Genomic DNA, 22,625 nt, shown 5'->3' with positions numbered 1-22,625 from the left:
GAGAGAGAGAAACAGAGAGACCGAGACATGAGAGAGAAAGAGAAAGAGAGAGAAAGAGAAACACAGAGAGACAGAGACATGAGAGAGAGAAACAGAGAGAAACAGAGAGGAAGAGAAACAGAGAGAGAAACAGAGAGACAGAGAGAGAGAGAAAGAGAGAGAAACAGAAAAAAGAGAGAAACAGAGAAAGAAACAGAGAGAGAAACGGAGAGAGAAAGAGAAAGAAAGAGAGATGGATTTAAATTTGGAAGGGTTAAAACTACCCCACTTCCTCTGCTTTCTGGAGTTCAAGCAAAAGGCTCCGTTACGGTCATAACCCGAGGACTATGCATCGGCCTTGGATTTTGGGGGGGGGGGGGGGGAGAGAAGAAACATACCAGTTTGACAAATCCGTTCTGCAGCTCCGCCAGCTGCTCCTTCAGCTCCCGGTTCTGGGTCAAGGCCCGGCTGATGGTCGCTTTGTCGCTCTGCATGTGCTCCAAAATCTGCTGCTTGTCCACGTCCTCCTCGCTGTAGCGCTGCAGGGCCTTCTCCAGCTCTTGGAGCCGCTCCTCCTGTTCCTGGTTGAGCTGGCTCAGCTGCCCGTTGTCTCGCACCTGGGTCTGCCATCGCTCCAGCAGTTCCTCCTTCTCCTTCTCCAGCCGGGCCAGCTCCTCTTGGAGATGCACTTCCGTGGGCGAGGGCCCCGGGGCAGCCGGGACGGGCTGTGTCTCCTGGGCCTTCACCGCTATGGAATCCGGGAGGGAAGAAAGGCGGCTTATTTACGGATAACGTCGGTCCTGACGGAAGCCTCCCAAAAGGCACGAAACAAAACAAAAAACCCTTTTATTAATTTCCTGGGAATTCTGCTCATTCACAGCCAGCAATGTTTTTCAAGGGAGGATTTACGGTCACAGACCTTATCTGGCTTGGAGAGCTGCCAGGCCGATATTCTGCAGAACTTGGCAAGGAGTCTCAGAGAGTCATAAACCAATTAAGCGAACTAATTGTCTCCTGCAAACTCCACTCCCCTTTCGCTCCTCTTTTATTTCCTCTGGGAGGGGCCATTCATCGTCCCCCTGTGGCTTTACTCCCAGGTCGACCCTTGTTCACATCCAGCAAAGTCTTTCCAGGGAGGATTTACAGTCACAGACCTTATCTGGCTTGGAGAGCTGCCAGACCGATCTCTGCAGAACTTGGCAAGGAGTCTCCGAGAGTCACGAACCAATTAAGCGAAGTAATTGTCTCCTGCAAACTCCACTCCCCTTTCGCTCCTCTTTTATTCCCTCTGGGAGGGGCCATTCATCGTCCACCTGTGGCCTTACTCCCAAGTTGACCCCTTTTTTTTAGCTGTTCCCTTCGTCTGCGCATGCGCACACTGGGAACAGGCTCCAGCTGTTCTTCTGCCTCACTGATGTCTGACTTTGAAGGCAACTGATAGCTGTCAGATGGCTCTGGCCCCCTCTCTGCCTCCGACAGAGAGCCCTCCTCAGAGCCTTTTTTGACAATAAAACGGCCCATTTTTGGGAGGTCTGCAGAGTGCAGAAACTTTGCCTCTTCAAAATCTTGGCGCGTCTTATACTCTGGTGCGTCTTATACTCCGGAAAACATGGTAGTTCCACGCCGGAAAGAAAAAAGCGAACGGCTTTCTTGCAGGGTCCTCTGAGGCCCTCTCCTTCTGCCAAAGCCACCTTTCAAATGGGCCTTAAAATTGGGACGATCCAGTGCCAGGAGGATGCTAACTGAAGCCTCGGCTTTTCTCCCCCACTGAAGTGGTACCTATTGATCTACTCACACAGAACAGGCTTCCCAACTGCTAGCAGGGCAGGAGAGGTGAGAGGTGAATGATGGGAACTCACTCGGCACTGGGACTTGAGCCGCTGGAACGAAGACAATCTCCAGCCTTAAGTCCCTGAGTCACTACGCTCCAATTTAGAAGATGGATGGGGTGAATCAGGTGACAGGGAGGCACTTTGGCGGTTGCAAACGCTGGCATTTACCTGACTGACTGTTGAGTAGCTCCGACAGGTTGGTCTCCAGCTCCCTGATGCGAGTCTCACTGAGTTCTTTCTCTCCCATCAGAGTCCGGACCTGTAGGAAACCCAGTTGTACCAGTTTGAAGGGCAACCTCCAAAACATTAAGGCAAGGTAAAGGTTCCCCTCGCACCTAGGTTGCAGTCGTTCCCAACTCTAGGGGGCGGTGCTCATCTCCATTTCAAAGCCGAAGAGCCAGCGCTGTCCGAAGACGTCTCCGTGGTCATGTGGCCGGCATGACTCAACGCCGAAGGCGCACGGAACGCTGTTCCCTTCCCACCAAAGGTGGCTCCTATTTTTCTACTTGCATTTTTAACCTGCTTTCGAACTGCTCGGTTGGCAGAAGCTGGGACAAGTAACAAGAGGTGGCTCCCTTTTTGCAGTGCTAGGGGTTTGAACCTTCTGATCCGACAAGCTCAGCGTCTTAGCCCCCGAGCCACAGGTGTACGCCTTACCTGTTCGGAGAGGAGCTCGACTCGTTGCTGCCAGATGTTCCCTTCCTCCTTCAACCGCAGGACGTATTGATCCCGTTCAGCCTGCAGTTTCTGCAAAGATTCTGACAGCTGCTCGGCGGGGAAGGAGGAAAGAGAGAAGTCGGGTGGTTCGAATCAGATTCTTGAGGACAACTGCCATCGAGGCCAAAATCCCCGGCCTTCTTCTGAAGGCATCCCCTCTGGACATTCACCTTACCTGGGCAATTTGGCTTTCTAAGTTGGCTCTTTCCTCTAGTGCGGCTTGCAGCTGCTGTGCAGCAGTATCTGAGATCCCTGGTTGGCTTGAAAACTAGCAGAAGGGTAAAAAAAAAACCAGTTATCCGAGTCCTTCTTGTTCCATCTCCTTCTCTCTCCTTGTCCAGGAGAGATTTGTCAAGGTTGAGGTCCAGATGCTGTCAGGTCTGCAGCCATCTTTTTCTTTTGGATCTTTGGCCTGCCACACTTTCTATTATTCTACTATGCATTTTCTATGGTGGGAAATTGGGAGGGGGGATTGTACGGAGTTAGATGCTAATAGCCATAACAACATTCTATCTAGGAAGCCAAGGTCATCCTTCGTCTCTGCACCTCTGCACCTGACCGGAACGGGATGGGTGGACTCTGTCTTCACGGCCGTAGGATATTGGACCACGAGATGGACTTGTGGGTGTGAGGGCAAGATAATACAATACAATAGTAGAGTTGGAAGGGACCTTGGAGGTCTTCTAGTCCAACCCCCTGCCTAGGCAGGAAACCCTATACCGTTTCAGACAGATGGCTATCCAACATCTTCTTAAAGACTTCCAGTGTTGGGGCATTCACAACTTCTGGAGGCAACTTCTGTTCCACTGATTAATTGTTCTAACTGTCAGGAAATTTCTCCTCAGTTCTAAGTTGCTTCTCTCCTTGATGAGTTTCCACCCATCGCTTCTTGTTCTACACTCAGGTACTTTGGAGAATAGCTTGACTCCCTCTTCTTTGGGGCAGCCCCTGAGATATTGGAAGACTGCTATCATGTCTCCCTTAATCCTTGTCATTAAACTAGACATACCCAGTTCCTGCAACCGTTCTTCATATGTTTTAACCTCCAGTCCCCTAATCATCTTTGTTGCTCTTCTCTGCACTCTTTCTAGAGTCTCCACATCTTTTTTACATCGTGGAGATCTTGAACTTTCAACTGGGTGGGGAAAACCGGGAAGCTTTCAGATTCGGGTTTCCCCAGATGTGCCAACGTGGCTCTCTTAATAAATTGGAACTTTGAGCAATACTTTGCCTCGGACTCTTGATTTACTTTTGGATGCTCTTTGGAACCCTGACAGATAGCCTACTTCATACAATTCTTGGATGTGGGCTGGGGAAAGACTACAGGTAGTCAACAGCCTAGAAGAAAGTTCAGTATCCCCAAAAGATCCTGAGTCCCAATAACACCGATACCTGCTGAATCACCAGTTCTGCCATTTCCAGTTTCTTGTGCAAATCTTCCACGTCCAGTTTCATGGCTGAGTTTTCAGAGATCAGGTTGCGCAGTTTCTCGGACAGCTCCGAAGCCTGCTGCTTAAATTCCTCGTTGGCTTTACTAAAGGGAGGGAGAGCAAAATGAAGATCTCCTTCATGACTATCCATCAGCATCTTCTTTTAACGACCCCATAATCCCTTGGGGGGGGGGGGGGAGAATCTAAGCAACTGAATGGAACAGAGGGTTTACTGGCCGGATGCTCTTCCTGTCACCAATGCAGAGTTTTGTTCAGCAGATATACCGTATTTTCTGCAGTATAAGACGCACCTTTTTGTCCCCTAAAAGAGGGCGAAAATTTGGGTACGTCTTATACACTGAATGTAGCCCCACCCTTTGGCCTCTGCCTCCCAGCAATTTACCTCCTTGCAGCAAACGGGGAAAATGGGGCTTGCAGAGGCTGCAATAGGCTATATAGCAATCCCTGCAGCCTGAAACAGCTGATGATCGATACTGAAATTGAAAAGTGAAACTTGCTGTTTGCTCCAGGAGGCAAATTGCTGGGAGGCAGATATTTTTTTTCTTATGCTAATCAGGCTGTTTGCTGCAATGAGGTAAGTCGATAACTATAAATGCCTATGGAATGTTCAAATTATGAGACTTATTTTTTAAAGAATGCTTTGTTGTTGTTCTAGGCAGCTTAACAAAAGGAAGAAGCTTTTTAAAATAAATGCTTGATCTGAAGAGGCCCAGTGCTATTGTCTCTTCTTTTAAACAACAGAGAATAACGTATACTTCCAGAAAGCCACATCAATTTTAACAGCATCTGTACAAGCATCAAACAGCATCAAATGTAACACTACAAACAGTGTATATTGTCTGTGCTGTTTGCTGTTTGTTGCAAGGAGGCAAATTGCTGGGAGGCAGAGGCAGATATTTTTCCCTTGTTTTCCTCCCCAAAAGCTAGATGCATCTTATACTTGGGAGCGTCTTATACTCCAAAAAATACGGTATTCTCAGTGTGCCCAGAGAGAGAGAAAGATCTGCCTTTACCTAGGATTGAACTCACAGCCTCCTGATGGAGGGGCGAGAGCTCTACCTGTAGGCCACTGCACCACTCCTTCGTTACTATCAATACGCTAAAGCATAAAAATGGATGAATCTTACCTCTGCTTATACATTTCCAGTTTGAGGTTGTCTCGTTCCTTCGCTAGCTCTTTGTTGTGCTGCGGGCAAAAAGGGGAAACCCAACAAAACAGGCATTTATTTATTTCTTTCATTTTTAAAAGAGAAAGATTTCACTGGGAAAACTGTCGCCAAATAAGAAACGGAGAAAGCCTGCAGTATCTGCCTCCTGTGATGGGCACACAACTGCCAAAATTAAGGACCCTATATCAGTTTCCTCAGCTCTCAGGTTGCCTTATTGCTGACCCTGAATCCCACGCCTCCTCCTGCTCTGATTGAAGAAAAGTGGTAAGCGTGGCTACCTCTGCTGACTGCCCGGCTGCCAACGGTTAGGCAGTTCGAATCTCACCAGGCTCGATGCCTGACCCAGCCTTCCCTCCTTCCGAGGTGGGTCAAAGGAGGACCCAGCTCGTTGGCGGACAATATGCTGACTCTGTAAACCGCTTAGAGAGGGGCTGTAAAGCACTGCGAAGCGGGATATAAGTCTAAGTGCTATTGTTATTCGGCTGGTGGAGGGGCCAGGTCACAATACTTTATTCCTACTTGCTCTGCAAGCATTTTGGGCTGGGAACTAGGCCTTACTTCACCAAAATAAGGAAGCCACGGTGCCAAAGAAGACAAGGGGAGAAGAGGGGAAATGTCCCGTGCTTACTTTCTCTGTCTGCTTCTGTTGAACAGAGAGGGAGGAGAGGGTGTATTCCACTTCTGAGAGCCTTTGGCGGGATGACTGCAGCCGGGCGGCCAGGTCCTCAGCTTCCCCTGCCCCAGAAAGAAACACACCAAGGTTAGTGACCATGGCATCCAAGGACACCTGAACCCCCACAAGGCCAACAGGATGCACAGGCGCTTTGGGCCGCTCCCCAAAAAGCAGAGGGGGACCCGAGTTGGTGCCAACCAACTCCGGGATCAAAAAGGAAAAAGGAACGAAGCTGGGATAAGTTTAAAATTCAAGCTTATCGAACTGGATGTCTTTGAGGATGGGACATAGGGATCCCGGGCGGTGGGAAAAAAGATTGCCGGGTCACTAATGCCTCCAGGTGATTAAATAAGAAAGGTGGCCCGGAGAGGAACACTCTAAAGCAGGATCCCCAACCTTTCGGACCTCGGGGATCACTAAATTCATAATTTTAAATCCTGCGGACCACTAATATGATCTGCCTAATGACCGGCTGGATGGGCGTGGCTAGGTGGTCATGTGAATGCGTGGGTGTGGCCAACTCGATGTCACTCACCTTGAGAGGTGCCTCACCAGCCTCTACTCGCCCCTCCCCTCTCAGCCGCTCCTCACCTGCCCTCCCGGGCTCCTTAGGGCCCCAACAGGAAGCCGTTGCTGGAGCTAAGCAGCCCCCAGGAGAAAGAGTTGGCAAAAGAGCTCAGTTCAAGTGGGATCTGACCGAGAAGGAGGTTCAGCAGAAGCACCTCACTGAGGACTAGGAGCATGGGCTTTAGAAGGAGAGGGAAGACCTGCGGGAGTGCAAGGCCCGGTACCAGCGCCTGGAGGCTCAGCGGGCTGAGATGGTCAGCCAGTTCCAGGCCCTGATGCAGTCCCACTGGAATGAGGCCCTCCGGCTCTTCGCCACCAGCGGCTCTTCCCTCCAGCCTTCGCCCAAAGCCCCCCACCAGGAGGCTGAAGGAGACCCCAAGTGGGAATTTCTGCCCCCTTCCAACCTGTACAAAAAGACCCCGAAGGGAGAGACCCTCTGCAGCAATACAAGCGTCCATTGCACGTATCCGTCCCAGGGGCCATAGTTTGAGGACCCCTTGATTTAGTATATGCAAATAATTTGCAAAGTTTTCTCGCGGACCACCAGTTGGTGACCGCTGCTCTAAAGGGTACCCACCTGCTTTCTGCCGGGCGGCCTGCTGCGTGTGGCCGAGGGCTGTCTGTAATTCGGACTTCTCTGAGACCAGGATGCCAATGGTTTGAATGTGGACCTTGAAAGGAAGCCCGGGAGAGTGGGATGAGCTGAGGAACAGTGAGGGAAGCCAGCGGGCGACAGAACACAGCTTCCCCCAAAACCAGGCGCTTCCTCCTGTTAAAAATTGGAGAAGGGCGCCAGGACAGGGATGGGGGAGCCGGATAGCAAAGGGTATTCCATCTACCTGTAATTGTTCTCGTAGGGCACCTTGCTCCTTCGCGAACCTCTGCTCAAAGCCCTTCTTCTCCTGTGGAAACACGAATTATTTACGCTCAAACAGATCGGCAAGTCAGTTCAGCGTGCCGTTTCCCAATCTTCAGCACAGTGTTTGTCAACTGGGATGAATTCCATTTCAAACCTTGGCAGTTGGGAGACGGATGGAGTTGCAGTTCTCCCATCTTCAAACTGCCACGGTTGAAAAACGCTGCTTTATTATATTCGCATATTGCTAGGACCGCTTTGGCCCAGACGCAGCGTTTAAACGCTTTCTAGGTATGATGATGGTAACATGTATAAATATCTGAGTTAAAATACTTGAGTTAATATGGATTATGTTTGTTGACTGTGGAAGAGATGCACGAAAGCCTTTTTGTAACCAACTGATACACTTTCTACAGTATGAAAAGAAGGAAGATTCTTTGTGTCGTGTTTGTTTTGAAAATTAAAAGTAAAAAAATTATTATTATTATTTTTAAAAAAGGAACCAGTGGGAGGGGAACAGCGTCACGTGCGCCTTCGGCGTTGAGTCATGCCGGCCACATGACCACGGAGACGTCTTCGGACAGCGCTGGCTCTTTGGCTTTGAAACGGAGATGAGCACCGCCCCATAGAGTCGGGAACGACTAGCACAGGGGTCGGCACTCAGACCCGTTTCCCGCAGGAAAGAAAACACCGGAAGCCACAAATGTCCTAACCGGAAGCCCCCCGTTCAATTCAATGGAGCTGACCGGAAGTCCGGTTCCCCCACCATAGAGTCTCCTCCTAGCGTAGCGTCCTTTTTCCTCTACTTGTCCTAACCGAAAGCCCTATCAATTGTGGAGACGACTGGAAAACCCTCCCCTTGCCATAGAGTCTTCTCCTGGCGCACTGTGCTTCTCTCCCCCCTCCCCCACCGGAAGCTCCTCTCAAAATTGTGGCGCCGACCGGTGATGGAGCCACAGCAGAGGGAGGAAAGAGCCACAGGCGGCTCCGGAGACGCAGTTTGCTGACCCCTGGACTAGCACATGCGTGCAAGGGGAACCTTTACCTTTAGATGAACTGCAGGCAAGGCAGTTGAAACCCTCCCAATAAAGTTTAGAAGACAGGGGTGGGGAAGCAAAATAACACCATTTTTTTGTATGCCTGGATTCTCTTTTTCTCCGTTACCTTCTCCAACTCATTCACAGCCTCTTGGTTCTGTTGTTTCTGCAGGAGGAACAAAAACGGAGACACCAAGGATTACTTCTCAATTTAGGTAATGTTGGTTAAGGCTTTTTTTTGGGGGGGGTGGGGGGAGATCAACAGCGCCCGAGCGCCGACGCCAAGGCCAGCAAAAGCACCCCCAACCGGCTTCTCCCAACCCCTGCCGTGTTGTTTTCGTTGGGTGGGACGAGGGAATTACAGTGGTCTTCCGCTTACAATGGTCTGTTTAGAGAAGTGACTTGGGACTCATGTGGACAGGCAGCGTTCCAATATAAAGGACTCCATCCCCCACCAGAGTGGGAGAAGAGAGGGGAGAGGAATGAGAATTCAAAGGAAAAAAACAAGGGAAGGAGGTGGGGAGGAATAAAAACAGCGCGTGCAAACGGAGAGGGCGACATGATGAGGAGGAGGGGGTTCAAACACAGCGAGGCCCCTTTCGCTACCCGAAAACGGCCCTTAGTTGCACAGGAGGCGGCAAGCAGGAAGAGAAGCTGCCACAAGCCACGAGACAAGACAGCCCACGTGGGCTTCCTCACGGTGCCACAAGAGGTAGAGCAGGCGCCCGGCTCATCTTCAGTTCGGGTCTAGAGAGATCTGCTTTTGCTAAGTTGACGCTGAACAATTGAGGGCTGTCTTTTGTATTCTTGGTTTCAGGATTTTTCTTTGTGGGTTTTGAATCCGTTTCCACTCCCCCTAACTTGATGGGATGAATTGTGTTTTATGTCTACTGGTTCTAGAACAGGGCGGTGGCTCGTCGGTTAAGACGCTGGGCTTAAGGTTCGAGGCCCGAGGGCCATGCGACGGGGCGAGGTCCGTCCTCGGCTCACCTCATGCTCAAAGTAGCAGTTCGAAAGCAGGCAAATGCGAGTAGATAAATAGGTATCATTTTGGTGGGAAGGTAACAGCGCTTTGCAATGTCATGCTGGCCACATGACGACGGAAACGACGTCGGACAGTGCTAAGCTTGATACAATACAATACAATGGCAGAGTTGGAAGGGACCTTGGAGGTCTTCTAGTCCAACCCCCCTGCCTAGGCAGGAAACCCTACACCGTTTCAGACAAATAATGGCGGAGAAAAAGAGATGAGCACCGCCCCCTAGAGTCGGTGTCAACTAGAGGAGTAAAATCTGCAAGGGTTGTGGCCCGCCAGCAGCCAGTGGAGCTGGCAGCAGATTCAGACAGTGAGGAGGTTGGGGAGGAAGATGGGCCAGTCCTGGAGTCTGGGGAAGGCTCTGATGAGGGCTCTGGGTCGGAGGTAGAGAGGGGCCCAGGACCGTCTGACAGTTATCAGCTGCCTTTGGAGTCAGACATCAGTGAGGCAGAAGAACAGCTGGAGCCTGTTCCCAGTGTGCGCATGTGCAAAGTGGCCAGACGAAGGGAAGAGCTAAAGAACAGGGATTGACTTGGGAGTAAGGCCACAGGTGGACGATGAATGGACCCTCCCAGAGGAAATAAAAGAGGAGCGAAAGGGGAGTGGAGTTTGCAGGAGGCCATTAGTTCGCTTCATTGGTTCGTGACCCTCCGAGGCTCCTTGCCAAGTTTTGGAGAGATCGGCCTGTCAGCTCTCCAAGCCAGATAAGGTCTGTGACTGTAAATCCTCCCTTGAAAGACTTTGTTGGAGGTGAATGAGCAGAATTCACAGTCAATTCATAAAAGGGGTTTTTGTCGGGACCCAGGAGTTTATTTCATGCTCTTGGGAAGCCTCGCTCAGAAGAGCAAGGATGTCTTTTTTTCTTTTTAACCTACAGCTTCTCCCTCTCCCCAAAAGCACCTGGGCGCAACCCTGCGGTTACTTAAGTTACCTGGCTGCTTCTATTCAGCCCATCCTTCCTGATTTTGTGGCCAATCTCTCTCCCGGCAAACCTCTGCCTGTCCTCCAAGCTGGCCCTTTCTGACATTCCTGCTACTAAAAGGCTGAAGATCTCACTTCCAAGGACGATGAAACTCCTAGTAATGTTAACCTGCCAGAGATTAAACAACAGGCAGGTTGGGAATTAACTTGATCTCCAATGGGGGGTGGGCAGGCAGAAGAGACATAGGAATGGGTCTGAACGGACTTCCTTGTTGAGCTCCATGTCAAATTAGACCAGGCAGGACCCTAATGAGGAGATGCTCAGTCGGCAATTAGACAAGGAGCCTTCCACACTCGGACTGGGTGTGAAAACATAACCCTGAACCAAGTTTTAATCGGGGTTCCTGAATTCCAGATAGGGCAATGGTTACTGAAGGTTGCCAATGAACGGATCCGTAGCCATGCCTTGTCTTGTGGCACAGTGAAAGGAAGGAGGACCTTACGGGAGCCCCGAGAGCAGAGAAGAGCAGCCAAGCCAAAAGCCAAATTCGGTCGATCGTGTTAGGTTCCTTACCAATTCCTCTATCTCTGCACCGAGTTGTTTGTTTGTTAAATTGCTGGAATCAAAAGCTACTGCCAGCTCCTGGTAACGAGTCTGATGGGGGGACATGCAGACAGCCAGAGGTGGAAGAGGAGGAGGAGGAGGAGGAGGAAGGAGAAGAAGAAGAAGAGAGAGAGAGAGAGAGAGAGAGAAAAGGCAAAACACTTTTTTTTAAAAAAAAGAGGGGGGGGGGAAATCCAGTCGTTTTCTTCAACCCCTCCCCAACAAAACAACCCCAAACCCATCTCCCTCTGAATCACGTACTGCGCCCTAAAAACTTCGCCCCCGTTTCCAAAGCCAAGGCAACCGAATCAAGACATGGAACCTGAAAGAGTCCAGTTGGGCTGAAAGGGTTGGGTCCAAATTCTACACCTTGCCCAGGAGAGGTATCTCTTGAACTCAAAGCCTTCCCCAGCCCTAAGCTCTTCTAGCATGGAAGGCCAAACCCAGAATTCTACCAATCAGCATCCCCCCCCTTAAAAAGGCATTGTGGGAGCTGCAGTTTGTGGGTGACCCATCATGGAGGGATGGTTACAAAATCCTGGGTGACGGGGGCGCCCGGGAGAGCGGACCTACCACCATCTCTTTCATGTCCGCAGACGGCATGTTTTCTCCGTTGATGTAAGTCGTGGTCTGCAAAAGATAAGGGAAGGATTTGGAATTTGTTCCCACAGGTATCTCAAGGTAATCGTTCTCACCGAGGCTCTCCCAGCAGCACGAAGCTTCGTCTTCGTCCCGATAAACCCCTTTTATTTAATTGACAGGGAATTCCTCTCCAGCAAAGTCTTTCCTCTCCCACAGTCTTTCAAGATAGTTCACAATGACCGACCTTGATCAGGCTTGGAAAGTGGCCAGGTCGAGATCTTTCAGAGGCCGCCATACTTGGCGAGAATGCAGGAATGAACCGATTGTCTCCTGCAAACTCCACTCCCCTTTCCCCCCTCTTTTATTCCCTCTGGGAGGGGCCATTCGGCGTCCACCAGTGGCCTTACTCCAGGGGTGGGTTCCTGCCAGTTCTAACCTATAGAAGAGGTTCCACAAATCTACAGTGCCGTTTAGAACCGGTTCCAGCTCCCTCCCCCCCGCCCATCATCAAGATGAAGAGCGAGCGGAGGAATTTTGGGAGTTGAAGTCCACAAGTCTTAAAGCTGTCAAGTTTGAACACGCCTGGGTTTTTTTTTTTCCTAAAGGGTTAGGGGTGCCAGGGTCTTGTAACTTGACAGCTTTAAGACTTGTGTGCTTCAAATGCCAGTGCTCCTAAGACAAGAGCGTTGTTAAGTGAGTTCCACAACATTTTACAAGTTGGCCACGCCCACCCGGTCACATGGCTGGCAAGCCACTCCCACAAAGCAGGCCACACCTACAGAAGAGGTTCTAAAAAAAATTGAAACCCACCACTGCCTTACTCCCAAGTCGACCCCTTCGTCTGGCAACTCTGCGCATGCGCACACTGGGAACAGGCTCCAGCTGTTCCTCTGCCCCACTGATGTCTGACTCCGAAGGCAGCTGATCACTGTCAGACGGCCCTGGCCCCCTCTCTGCCTCCGACACAGAGCCCTCATCAGAGCCTTCCCCAGACTCCAGGACTGGCCCATCTTCCTACCCAACCTCCTCACTGTCTGACTCTGCTGCCATTTCTGCAGGCCGCCGGCGGGCCACAACAGGCCCCAAGGGACCCCACACTCCCAGATATATTTATGAGCTTTCGCTTTGCATTTAAAGAACCAAGCTAAAAGGTCAAAGAGGGCCTCTTACCTGGCTAACCATGCCGTTCAACTGTTCAGAGAGCTTGCGGAGGCTCTCCGTCGTTGAGAGGGACCTAAAGGAGAGACGAGGGGTTAATAAGGAAGCTGGAATCGCTCGTCTCTCATTCAGTGGCCAGGAAAAAAGAGAGTGGGGAGAAAGATATTCTTGCTGTAGAAATTGAAACCAATAAAAAAGTCTCTCACCTATTTTCATCCAAAACAGTATTACGATCAGTGTCACCGATCTGTGGGAGAGAGAGAGGGACGCATGATTAAGACACGAGATTATACTTCAAAGAGCACATCAAGCACAGACTGTCGTGCCTCCGTCGGAGCCTGAATCGGAGGAAGACAAGCCAAAACTGGAGCCCACAGAGATCGAGGGGGCAGCTTGGTTGGCTTGGGAGGAATAGGGGGAGGAGCAGGCCCAGTCAGGATTGGGAGGGTTTGCAGGCAGGGAGGAAGGGAGGGCAGCATGACCAAGAGAGGCTAAGCGGTGAACAGGAGAGGCAGAGCTCAGGCAAGGACCACCTCCTCCTGATCCGAGAGCACGGAGAGTGGAGAGAAGGCGTGAACAGCGAAGACTGAGCCGGCTACTCGGGAGGAGAGCACCCCACCCCTCTTCACAAGACACACCTGGGGATTGAGACTTAAGGAGACGCTGTGGGGAGGGGCGCTTGTTGGGGAAAAACTCTGAATTCATGGAGTGTTGATTGCTGACATTTGAACTTTCCTGGATTCCTTTTTGGGTTTCTGGATTACTTGCTTTCCTCCTTGGCTTCCTGGACCTGCCCTGCTTTGTTTCTTGCTTTGCAGCCATTGTGCTCACAGCGTGGGGGGGTTGACTATTTGCAGCCAGAGGCTGCTGGAGTGTGTGTGTGTGTGTGAGAGAGAGAGAGAGAGAGAGAGAGGGAGGGAGGGAGGGAGAGAGAGAGAGAGAGAGAGAGAGAGAGAGAGAGGAGGAGAGAGAGGGAGAGAGAGATCATTTTGCTCTGGGACTTGCCAGAAATGGGGGAGCATTTGGGAAAGTTTGGAGCATTAAAGAGGCGGTTTGAACTTCCAGCTGCCTTTGCTGCCTCTGTACCGTTCCCCGGGTCATCACAGAGACAAATGAAGGGGAATCTAGGTGTCCCAGGAAAATGTTGCAGGATCCAATCTGGCTGGGTCACCGGGACCACCAGAGTCTTCTGAGCTTTCGGACTCATGCTGGAGCCCATCCTCAGGGAACTTCTCTCTAGCTCATCAAGTACAGGTAGCCCTCAATTTACAAGAGTTCATTTAATGACCGTTCAAAATTACAAGGGCACTGAAAAAACCGATTTATGATTTGATAAGACACGCTTACGACCGTTCACGCATCCCCGGGGGATCGAAATTCAGACTCTTGGCAGCTGACTGATATTTATGACCGTTGCAGTGTCCCCGTGATCCCCTTATGCGGCCTTTTGACAAGGAAAGTCAATGGGGAAGCCCGATTCACTCAACAACTGAGAGACTACTGTCACTGCGTGAATTGTTTGCTAGCTGCGCTGAAGATTCACTGCGCAGGTCACAGGTCTTATCAGCAAGTGATTTACTGCGCCTGCTCATAGACATTCCAAAGACTTCTGATCTTCGCCTGCCTACCGAAGAAGGTGGGCAGCAATTGCTCTTGCCAAAATGTAATATTTAGATAGATCTGATTTATTTTCGTTTTCACATTAAAGTTTGTTTTCATGAGAACATGTGATCGGGTTTTATTTCTTATCAAGAGATATGCTTCTCGGAAGGGCTGCGATTCACTTAACAACTGGGAGACTACATTAACCACTGCGGGGATTCACTGAGCGACTGGGGCAAGGAAGGCCTCGAAATGGGACAAAGCTCAACTTAAAAGTTAGGAACTGAAAGGTTGGGCTCAACTGTGGTCGTAAGTCGAGGACTACCGGGAAAAGTGGATGTTCACCAACCTGTGACAGCTGCCCAGGGCTCGGAGCAACACAGGCGGACACGTCTTTGCTGTTAGACAGCAAGGAGACGCCGGCAGCTATGTCGCCATCGTTGTGGGCCTGTCAGAAAACACACACCACCACAAGGATTAAACCCACCAGGCGGGTGGGAAGGAAGCAGGTGAGGGCAGCGATGCTCAGCTTCGCTTGGAAACCTGTCCCACAAAGATTATCCTAATATCCAAAAAAAAAAAAAAAACCCACCCTCCAATCCTCTTAATACCCAAAGTCAGCCAAGGTTCCGCCGAGAAAAAGAGAGAGAGAGGCTAAACCTGCTGCTTTGGAGGGCTGCTAAGTTAGACTGAAGAGAAACAAGGCTAAAATTGCTTTTTTTTAATTTTAACAACAACAAAAGGAAGATAGCTCGATTTAGATTGACTGTTTCCTAGTATGATTTGTTTGCTTATTTGTATCTATGACTATCATTAAGTGTTGTACCTTTTTATTCTTGATGATTGTATTTTATTCTTTTTACGTACTGAGAGCATCTGCACCAAAGACAAATTCCTTGTGGGTCCAAACACACTTGGCCAATAAAGAATTATATTCCACTCCATTCCAAATTCTATTCTATTTCAAATTCTATTCTATTTCAAATTCTATTCCATTCCATATTCCATTCTATTCTATATTCTATTCTATATTCCATTCTTTTCTATTCCATTCCATATTCTATTCTATTCCAAATTCTATTCTATTCCATTCCATCTTCTATTCTATTCTACTCCATTCCATATTCTATTCTATTCTATTTCAAATTCTATTCCATTCCATATTCCATTCTGTTCTATGTTCTATTCTATGTTCTATTCTATATTCTATTCTATATTCTATTCTTTTCTATTCCATTCCATATTCTATTCTATTCCAAATTCTATTCCATTCCATCTTCTATTCTATTCCAAATTCTATTCTATTCCATTCCATCTTCTATTCTATTCCACTCCATTCCAAATTCTATTCTATTCCAAATTCTATTCTATTTCAAATTCTATTCCATTCCATATTCCATTCCATATTCCATTCCATATTCCATTTTATTCTATATTCCATATTCTATTCTATTCTATTCTTTTCTATTCCATTCCATATTCTATTCTATTCTTTTTTTCTATTCCATTCCATATTCCATTCCATATTCCACTCCATATTCCATTTTATTCTATATTCCATATTCTATTCTATTCTTTTTTTCTACTCCATTCCATATTCTATTCTTTTCTATTCTATTCTTTTCTTTTCTATTCCATTTCATATTCTATTCTATTTCAAATTCTATTCTGTTCTATTTCAAATTCTATTCTATTTCAAATTCTATTCAATTCTATTCTAATTCTATCCTATCCTTTGCGCAGTGACGGTAGGACACAACCGTTCTTTCCTTCTGAAGAGAGGAATGCTCTGCGGCCCACACACTCCTTATGGGGTAGGCCCCCTCTTGCAATATTTGCATGGGGAATGAAAGCTACACCTACAGTCACATGTCTGCTGGAATGAGGGAGGAGAGAAGTCTGAAGAAGAAGAAGAAAAGGAAAAGGAGGCAGAGGGGGCCAAGGCCGTATGCCAGTTATCAGCTGCCTTCGGAGTCGAACATCAGTGAGGCAGAAGAGCAGCTGGAGCCTGTTCCCAGTGTGCTCATGCGCAGAGTTGCCAGATGAAGGGAACGGCTAAAGAACAGGGGTCGACTTGGGAGTAAGGCCACAGGAGGACGATGAATGGCCCCTCCCAGAGGAAATAAAAGAGGAGCGAAAGGGGAGTGGAGTTTGCAGGAGGCCATTAGTTCGCTTCATCAGTTTGTGACTCTCCGCGGCTCCTGGCCAAGTTCTGCAGAGATCGGCCTGGCAGCCCTCCAAGCCAGATAAGGTCTGTGACTGTAAATCCTCCTTTGAAAGACTTTGCTGGGTTTATCGGGACGGGGACTCGGCTTCGAGCTGCTGAGGAAGCCTAGGCCAGAACACTTATGACCATTTTTTCACACTTACGACCACTGCAACATCCTCTAGGATACCGGATCCATATTCAGACGCCTGGCAACTGACACATATTAGGCTGTATCTTAACAAAGCACACACCCTGAGGGGTTTTAGGGATGTCTTATCCCCCACAACAATTTCTTCCAGAGCGTAAGAAATCTCTATACCAAGTTTGGATGAAATGGCTCGAGGCGTTCCAGAGTTATGCTTGAACACACATACACACAACCATATACATATACATATATATGTGTGTGTACTCTGAAGATGGCATTTCATTTCGTTGTATGAGGTGCAATGACAATAAAGTAAACTATACCAAGCTACTTATGGAAAACACACGTCCCTCCTCCCTCCCTGTGAACAGTCCTAATTCCAGGTACACCGGAATACACGCACCCGTTTTAAGGGAGTTGTTTCTAGGGAAAAATAAATCCTGATGTGCAGACAAGAATCTCAACAGTTCAGCCCTTTTGGTGATTCACTATGACCAACGCCACTTCCTCATGAGAATTTCACTTTGGGAAGGGAAGTTGATTGGAACAAGGGGTGCGGGATGGGGGAGAGGTTTCTCTCTGGTCAAGAGGCCTGCTATTTATTTACAGGTAGTCCTCGACTTACAACTGTTCAGTTAGGGGACTGTCGGGAGTCACCAACGGGATGGAGAAAAGTGAATGAGGACCGTTTTTCAGACCGACAAGCGTTGTAGCATTCCCCAGAGTCATGTGGTTGGCATTCAGACGCTCCATAACAGGTTCGTATTTATGACGGTTGCAGGGTCTCAGTTGACCCCCTTCTGCGACCTTCTGATGAACAAAATCGAAGGGTGGGCAGGGCGGATAAAAAGCAATTTTTAAAAAATCAAGCAATTCGGATTTTTTAAAAATTTAAATTGGATATTTTTTAAAATCAAATTTATTCCAATAAAACGCTGTTGGAGTAAAAAATAATCTATCTAAAGGTAGTTTTCTCTTTAAGATACATTAATAATTTAGCTTATTCAGCATGAAACGGAGCTAGTATAGAGCATGAGGCGGTAGATTCTGCAATAGCAGTGAGTCAACAGCAGGTCAGGGGATTAGCCACTGGGGGAGAGAGATGACAGTTGCTCTTTAAAAATGATGATTTAAATCAAGCCTTTTTACTAGTGATTTGAATCTTGATTCGAACCGTGATTCGAACCGTGATTTGACATCATGATTCGAACCGTGATTCAAACCGTGATTTGACATCATGATTCGAACCGTGATTTGACATCATGATTCGAACCGTGATTCAAACCGTGATTTGACATCATGATTCAAACCGTGATTTGACATGATTCGAACCTGTGATTCGACGTGATTCGAACCGTGATTCAAACCGTGATTTGACATCATGATTCGAACCGTGATTTGACATCATGATTCGAATCGTGATTCAAACCGTGATTTGACATCATGATTCGAACCATGATTTGACATCATGATTCGAACTGTGATTTGACATCATGATTCGAACCATGATTTGACATCATGATTCGAATCGTGATTCAAACCGTGATTTGACATCATGATTCGAACCATGATTTGACATCATGATTCGAACTGTGATTTGACATCATGATTCGAACTGTGATTCGAACCATGATTCGAATTTTGATTCGAACCGTGATTCAAATCATGATTGGAACCATGATTTGAATCGTGATTCGAACTGTGATTTGAATCGTGATTCCAACCGTGATTTGAATCGTGATTCCAACCGTGATTTGAATCGACTTGATTTAAATCAAATCTGTCCGGGGGGAGGGGGAGAGCAAGATTCACTTAGCAACCGGATGACCAACCTAACCACTGCAGCAATCCACTTAAGAACTTGCTTGTTCACTTAAGGTGTAAAATGGAGCAAAAGTCCCTCCGCCAATGTTTCCCTTAACTATTTTTTTCTGCAACGGGCTCAACTGCTGTCGTAAGTCGAGGACTACCTGTGTTTCAAAACAGCTGCTCTGCCTTTGAAAACCCAAGGGGAAGTTTTGCCCTTGTAATCTGAACCGGGGTTAAGGAACTGCAGAGGGAAAGAGAGGAGGAAAGCAGGTGGTTAAAAATAACAACAAGCCACGATGGCATTCCCAGCACGGGCCACAAAAGCTGTGCAGCCTGCCAACCTCCGTCGGCATTTACAAAGCACGGCGCCACGGATCGGAAAGCAGCGGTAGGGATGGAGAGCAGGCCCAGCAGGGGCCGATTCTGAAAGCTGCCTCACCTTCCACTTGTCCAATGAAGGTATGGCTACCCCATTGGAGCAGTTAAAGTCGGACACCAGCACCTTCAGAAGGTTCTCAATCTACAGGAGCAGGAGAGAAAAAGGGGGAAGAGAAAGCGCTGAGAAAAAAAGGGGGAAAAGTCAAAAGGACAGGAGAGAACGTCGATCTCCCCTCCATCCACCCCCCGGAAGCGAAAGCAACTAAACCAAGAAGCCTGGCAGGAAAAGTGAAGGAGACAAGCAAGGAGGCCACTGAAGACGGTGGAACTCACTGGCACTTGTTTTCTTTCAGGATTAGGATGGCAAATTGAAGGGGGAAACAACTTTATTCTAACTTGCCAGGACGCAACTCAACAATCCAACGTTCGTTCTTATAGTTTTGTATATTCTTAACACACAAGAGAGACAGAGAGATGAAAAAGGAAGAGAGAAGAGGGGAGGGGTGGGAAGGAGAGAAGAAGGGAGGAAAGGAGGAGAGAAGAAGGAAGGGAAGGAGAAGAGAAGAAAGAGAGGAGAGGAAAGGAAGAGGGGAGGGAAGAGAGGAGTGGAGGAGAAAGGGAAAGAAAGGAACAGAGGAGAGAGAGGACAGAGAAAAACCCATATAGATATTTCTCAACTTAGAACAGTTCTTTTTGTCGTTTAGTGACCGTTCAAAGCTACCACGGCACTGAAAAGGGTGACCTATGGCCGTTTTTCACACTTATGGCCATTCCAGCATCCCTGTGGTCACACAATTATAATTCAGACGCTTGGCAACTGATTCATATTTATGACTGTGGCATCAGTCATTTATGACTTTTGAGACTTTCCGACAAGCAAACTCAGCGGGGGATCCAGATTCACTTAACAACGGTGTTTCTAGCGGTGAGAAAAGTTGTAAAATGGGGCAAAACCCCAGAGAACCACCGTCTCGCTTAGCCACAGGAATTGTGGACTCAGTTGTGGCTGTAAGCTGAGTCCTTGGTTCAGTTACACCAGATTCAATCAATCAATTCCGTTTTATTATACTCACAGAGACCCGAACAAATGAAAACTTTCATTAAATATACAAATTAAAAATGTTTAGTCTAAAATAACAAATAACTAAAATCTACGATAAAATCCAGTCTGTCAGTCACACGTGGTCCAACCCAGGGATCTCCGAACTTGGCCACTTTAAGGGGACTTTGGGGACTTCAATTCCCAAAATTCCACAGCCAGCATGACTAGCTGAGGAATTCTGGGAGTTGAAGTCCACAAGTCTTAAAGTGGCCAAGTTTGAAAACTCCTGGTCTAACAATACTAAAATTACAATCCAAATTTTAACACAAGGTTAAAAACTCCATTCGGAAGTAGGCACGGTGGCCAAGATCTCAACGGGTATCCAGGACAGGTAAGAGGGCACCTGTCCTTTACCTTTTGCTACAAGCTATAATGGTCATCTGGAGATTGGCAGCTCAGAACTGGTAGCCTTATTTCAGGAGAGGACAACTATGGCCCGTTTTATCACCTACGGACTTCAACTCCCAGAATTCCTGAGCCAGCTCTGCCTTGAAGCAGAATCGAGGAAGCAACAGACACTGGAGAACGTGAAGGAGGAGAAAACTTACATTTTCAGGAGCTTGAACTCCATCGCTAACAGGCGTCTCTGGGCGGTCTGCTTCTTTACTCCTCCGTTTCTTTTTGGCGCCCGCTGTGGACACGGGGCTGTTTTTCTGCTGAAATTCTTTCAGCTGGAGGGGAGGGGGAAAAAGGTGAACGGTTTGAAATTAATCTAAAGCTGAAGTTGGAAACATCTCCATGCAAAACTAAAATCTGGGAGAGGAAAGTTAAAACAACAACAACAACAGGGTACCCTCAGGGAGAGAAGGGGAAAGATGTGGTTATTATTGGATTTATTGATTATTCGGGTGGTTTCCCCCCCCCCCTGAGTTGATACTCCCTAAGTACAGTTTGAAAAACTGCTCGTAACGTTAGATCTCCTAAGCCGCTAAGTTTCCGTTAAGTGTGGTTGCACACTTTCACAAGCTCGTTTCCTGTTACATATCCCTAGCCAAAGTGGCAAGGAAAAATATCCATATATATTTTGGAAAATTAGACAAGTGGCTTATAGAGGAGTCAACACAGTCTTTAAACAGCCTCCCCCCACCCCCGTCCCCAACATGTGAAACTGATATTACTCTTCAATCCAAATTTTGCAGCCATTTACTACATATCCTCATATAAATTATTATATATATATTATGCTCATGATTCTTGATTAATGTATTTTTATGTACACTGAGAGCACAGGCACCAAGACAAATTCTTGTGTGTCCAATCACACTTGGTCAATAAAGAATGGAATTCTATTCTATTCTTATCCATATTCTATTCTATTCTATCTCTACTCTCTTCTATATTTTATTCTATTCTATAGTGAAACCAACAGTAACCAGTGTCTGCTGAAGATTGGATAAAATCCACCTAGCAAACACTGTAAAGAAGTATTTAAACAATCTATTAAGTACATCCGGATATCTAGATATTCAGGAGTCTGCTATTTGAAGCATTTTTTCCACTTCTATGTGCAATCTCCCTTTAGATAATATCACAAAAATGAATCAAAACGTACTCTGTTCTTCTTAAAACAATGAAGCAATTTCTCCCTTCAATCGTTTCAGAACTGGATTGAAATTAAAATCCAAATGAAAGAGTTAGATTTCTTCTGTTTACCTATTTCTCATACATTCCTTGACTGAAGGTTGCAGCACAGCCACTAAACTAAATACTAAACTTAGTGCCCTAATAGTCTACCTTGGTATTTGGTTTACTTGTTATTTGGGTTGGAAGCCAAGGGTCCTTGAACCAAACTTGTCCTTGAAATTTTGCCGAAGCTGACTTTAAACTCTTTCATTCATACAAGACAAAAAAAAGGAGGGCTCTTTCCGTTCCAATTTCACCAGACATAATAGCAGAGTGGAAAAAACAGAGTGGGACGGGGGCCTTGGAGGTCTTCTAGTCCAGCCCACTGCTCAAGCAAGCAACCCTATACCTAAATGGTTGTCCAATCTCTTCTTAAAAACCTCCAACGTTGGAGCACTCACAACTTCTGAAGGCAAGCCATTTCACTACTCAACAGAATAACAGAGTTGGAAGGGACCTTGGAGGTCTTCTAGTCCAACCCCCTGCTCAAGCGGGAAACCCAATGACATTTGAGACAAACAGTTATCCGAACTCTTCTTAAAAATTTCCGGTGTTGGAGCATTCACAACTTCTGGAGGCAAGGTATTCCGCTGTTTAATTGTCCTAACTCTTAGGGAATTTCTCCTTGATTAGTTTCCACCCATTGCTTCTTGTCCTGCCCTCAGGTGCTTTGGAGAATAGCTTGACCCTTTCTTCACTGTGACAGCCCCTCAGATATTGGAACACTGCTATCATGTCACCCCTAGTCCTTCTCTATGTTAGAACACATGGCAGAGTTGGAAGGGACCTTGGAGGTCTTCTAGTCCAGCCCACTGCTCAAGCAGGCGACCCAATACCACTCCAGACAAATGGCTGTCCCATTTCTTCTTTAAAACCTCCAGGGATCATTTAGCATTGGGGTAAGCTGCTTCCCACAAGGGCTGAATGACATTCACCAGCTACCTTCAGTAGCCAGTCAGCAAGCTAAGAAACTCACTGTGACATACAGAGAGTCGAGTCAAACACCGACAAACGTCTCCATACAACAAAGCACAACAAAGAAGGTTCTTTCTGCGCCAACTCAGAAATTTCAAACTGCCCAAGGAGCTGCTGATTCTGTTCTACGGAGGAAGGATTGAACTGTCATCTCTCTCCTCTGTAACTGGTTCTGTAATTGGTTCTGCAACCCAACA

General features: G+C 47.5%; 1 protein-coding gene across 5 annotated transcripts in view; it reads right to left on the bottom strand.

The window, feature by feature from the left end:
• GOLGA2 (golgin A2) overlaps positions 1-22,625 on the bottom strand; it is a 39,576-nt gene that overhangs the window by 14,302 nt on the left and 2,649 nt on the right. The window contains exons 2-18 of one of the 5 annotated variants that reach the window (XM_081967126.1): positions 20,379-20,501; positions 18,790-18,870; positions 14,534-14,632; positions 12,789-12,829; positions 12,595-12,658; positions 11,416-11,472; positions 10,813-10,893; positions 8,409-8,447; positions 7,228-7,290; positions 6,966-7,059; positions 5,777-5,883; positions 5,107-5,165; positions 3,921-4,062; positions 2,704-2,796; positions 2,469-2,576; positions 1,980-2,070; positions 378-727 (exon numbers count right to left, since the gene is read on the bottom strand). In XM_081967126.1, coding sequence (XP_081823252.1) covers positions 378-727; positions 1,980-2,070; positions 2,469-2,576; positions 2,704-2,796; positions 3,921-4,062; positions 5,107-5,165; positions 5,777-5,883; positions 6,966-7,059; positions 7,228-7,290; positions 8,409-8,447; positions 10,813-10,893; positions 11,416-11,472; positions 12,595-12,658; positions 12,789-12,829; positions 14,534-14,632; positions 18,790-18,870; positions 20,379-20,501 — 1,692 coding nt within the window. The remainder of the gene's footprint in view (positions 1-377; positions 728-1,979; positions 2,071-2,468; positions 2,577-2,703; positions 2,797-3,920; positions 4,063-5,106; positions 5,166-5,776; positions 5,884-6,965; positions 7,060-7,227; positions 7,291-8,408; positions 8,448-10,812; positions 10,894-11,415; positions 11,473-12,594; positions 12,659-12,788; positions 12,830-14,533; positions 14,633-18,789; positions 18,871-20,378; positions 20,502-22,625) is intronic. The other 4 variants (XM_081967128.1, XM_081967129.1, XM_081967127.1 and 1 more) reach the window with 4 other exon arrangements.

The sequence above is a fragment of the Natrix helvetica genome, assembly GCF_964273705.1.
Source record: "Natrix helvetica genome assembly, chromosome: 15".
Classification (NCBI taxonomy): domain Eukaryota; kingdom Metazoa; phylum Chordata; class Lepidosauria; order Squamata; family Natricidae; genus Natrix; species Natrix helvetica.
Note: the sequence above shows the minus strand (reverse complement) of the source record. Positions and strands in the feature narration are given on the sequence as shown.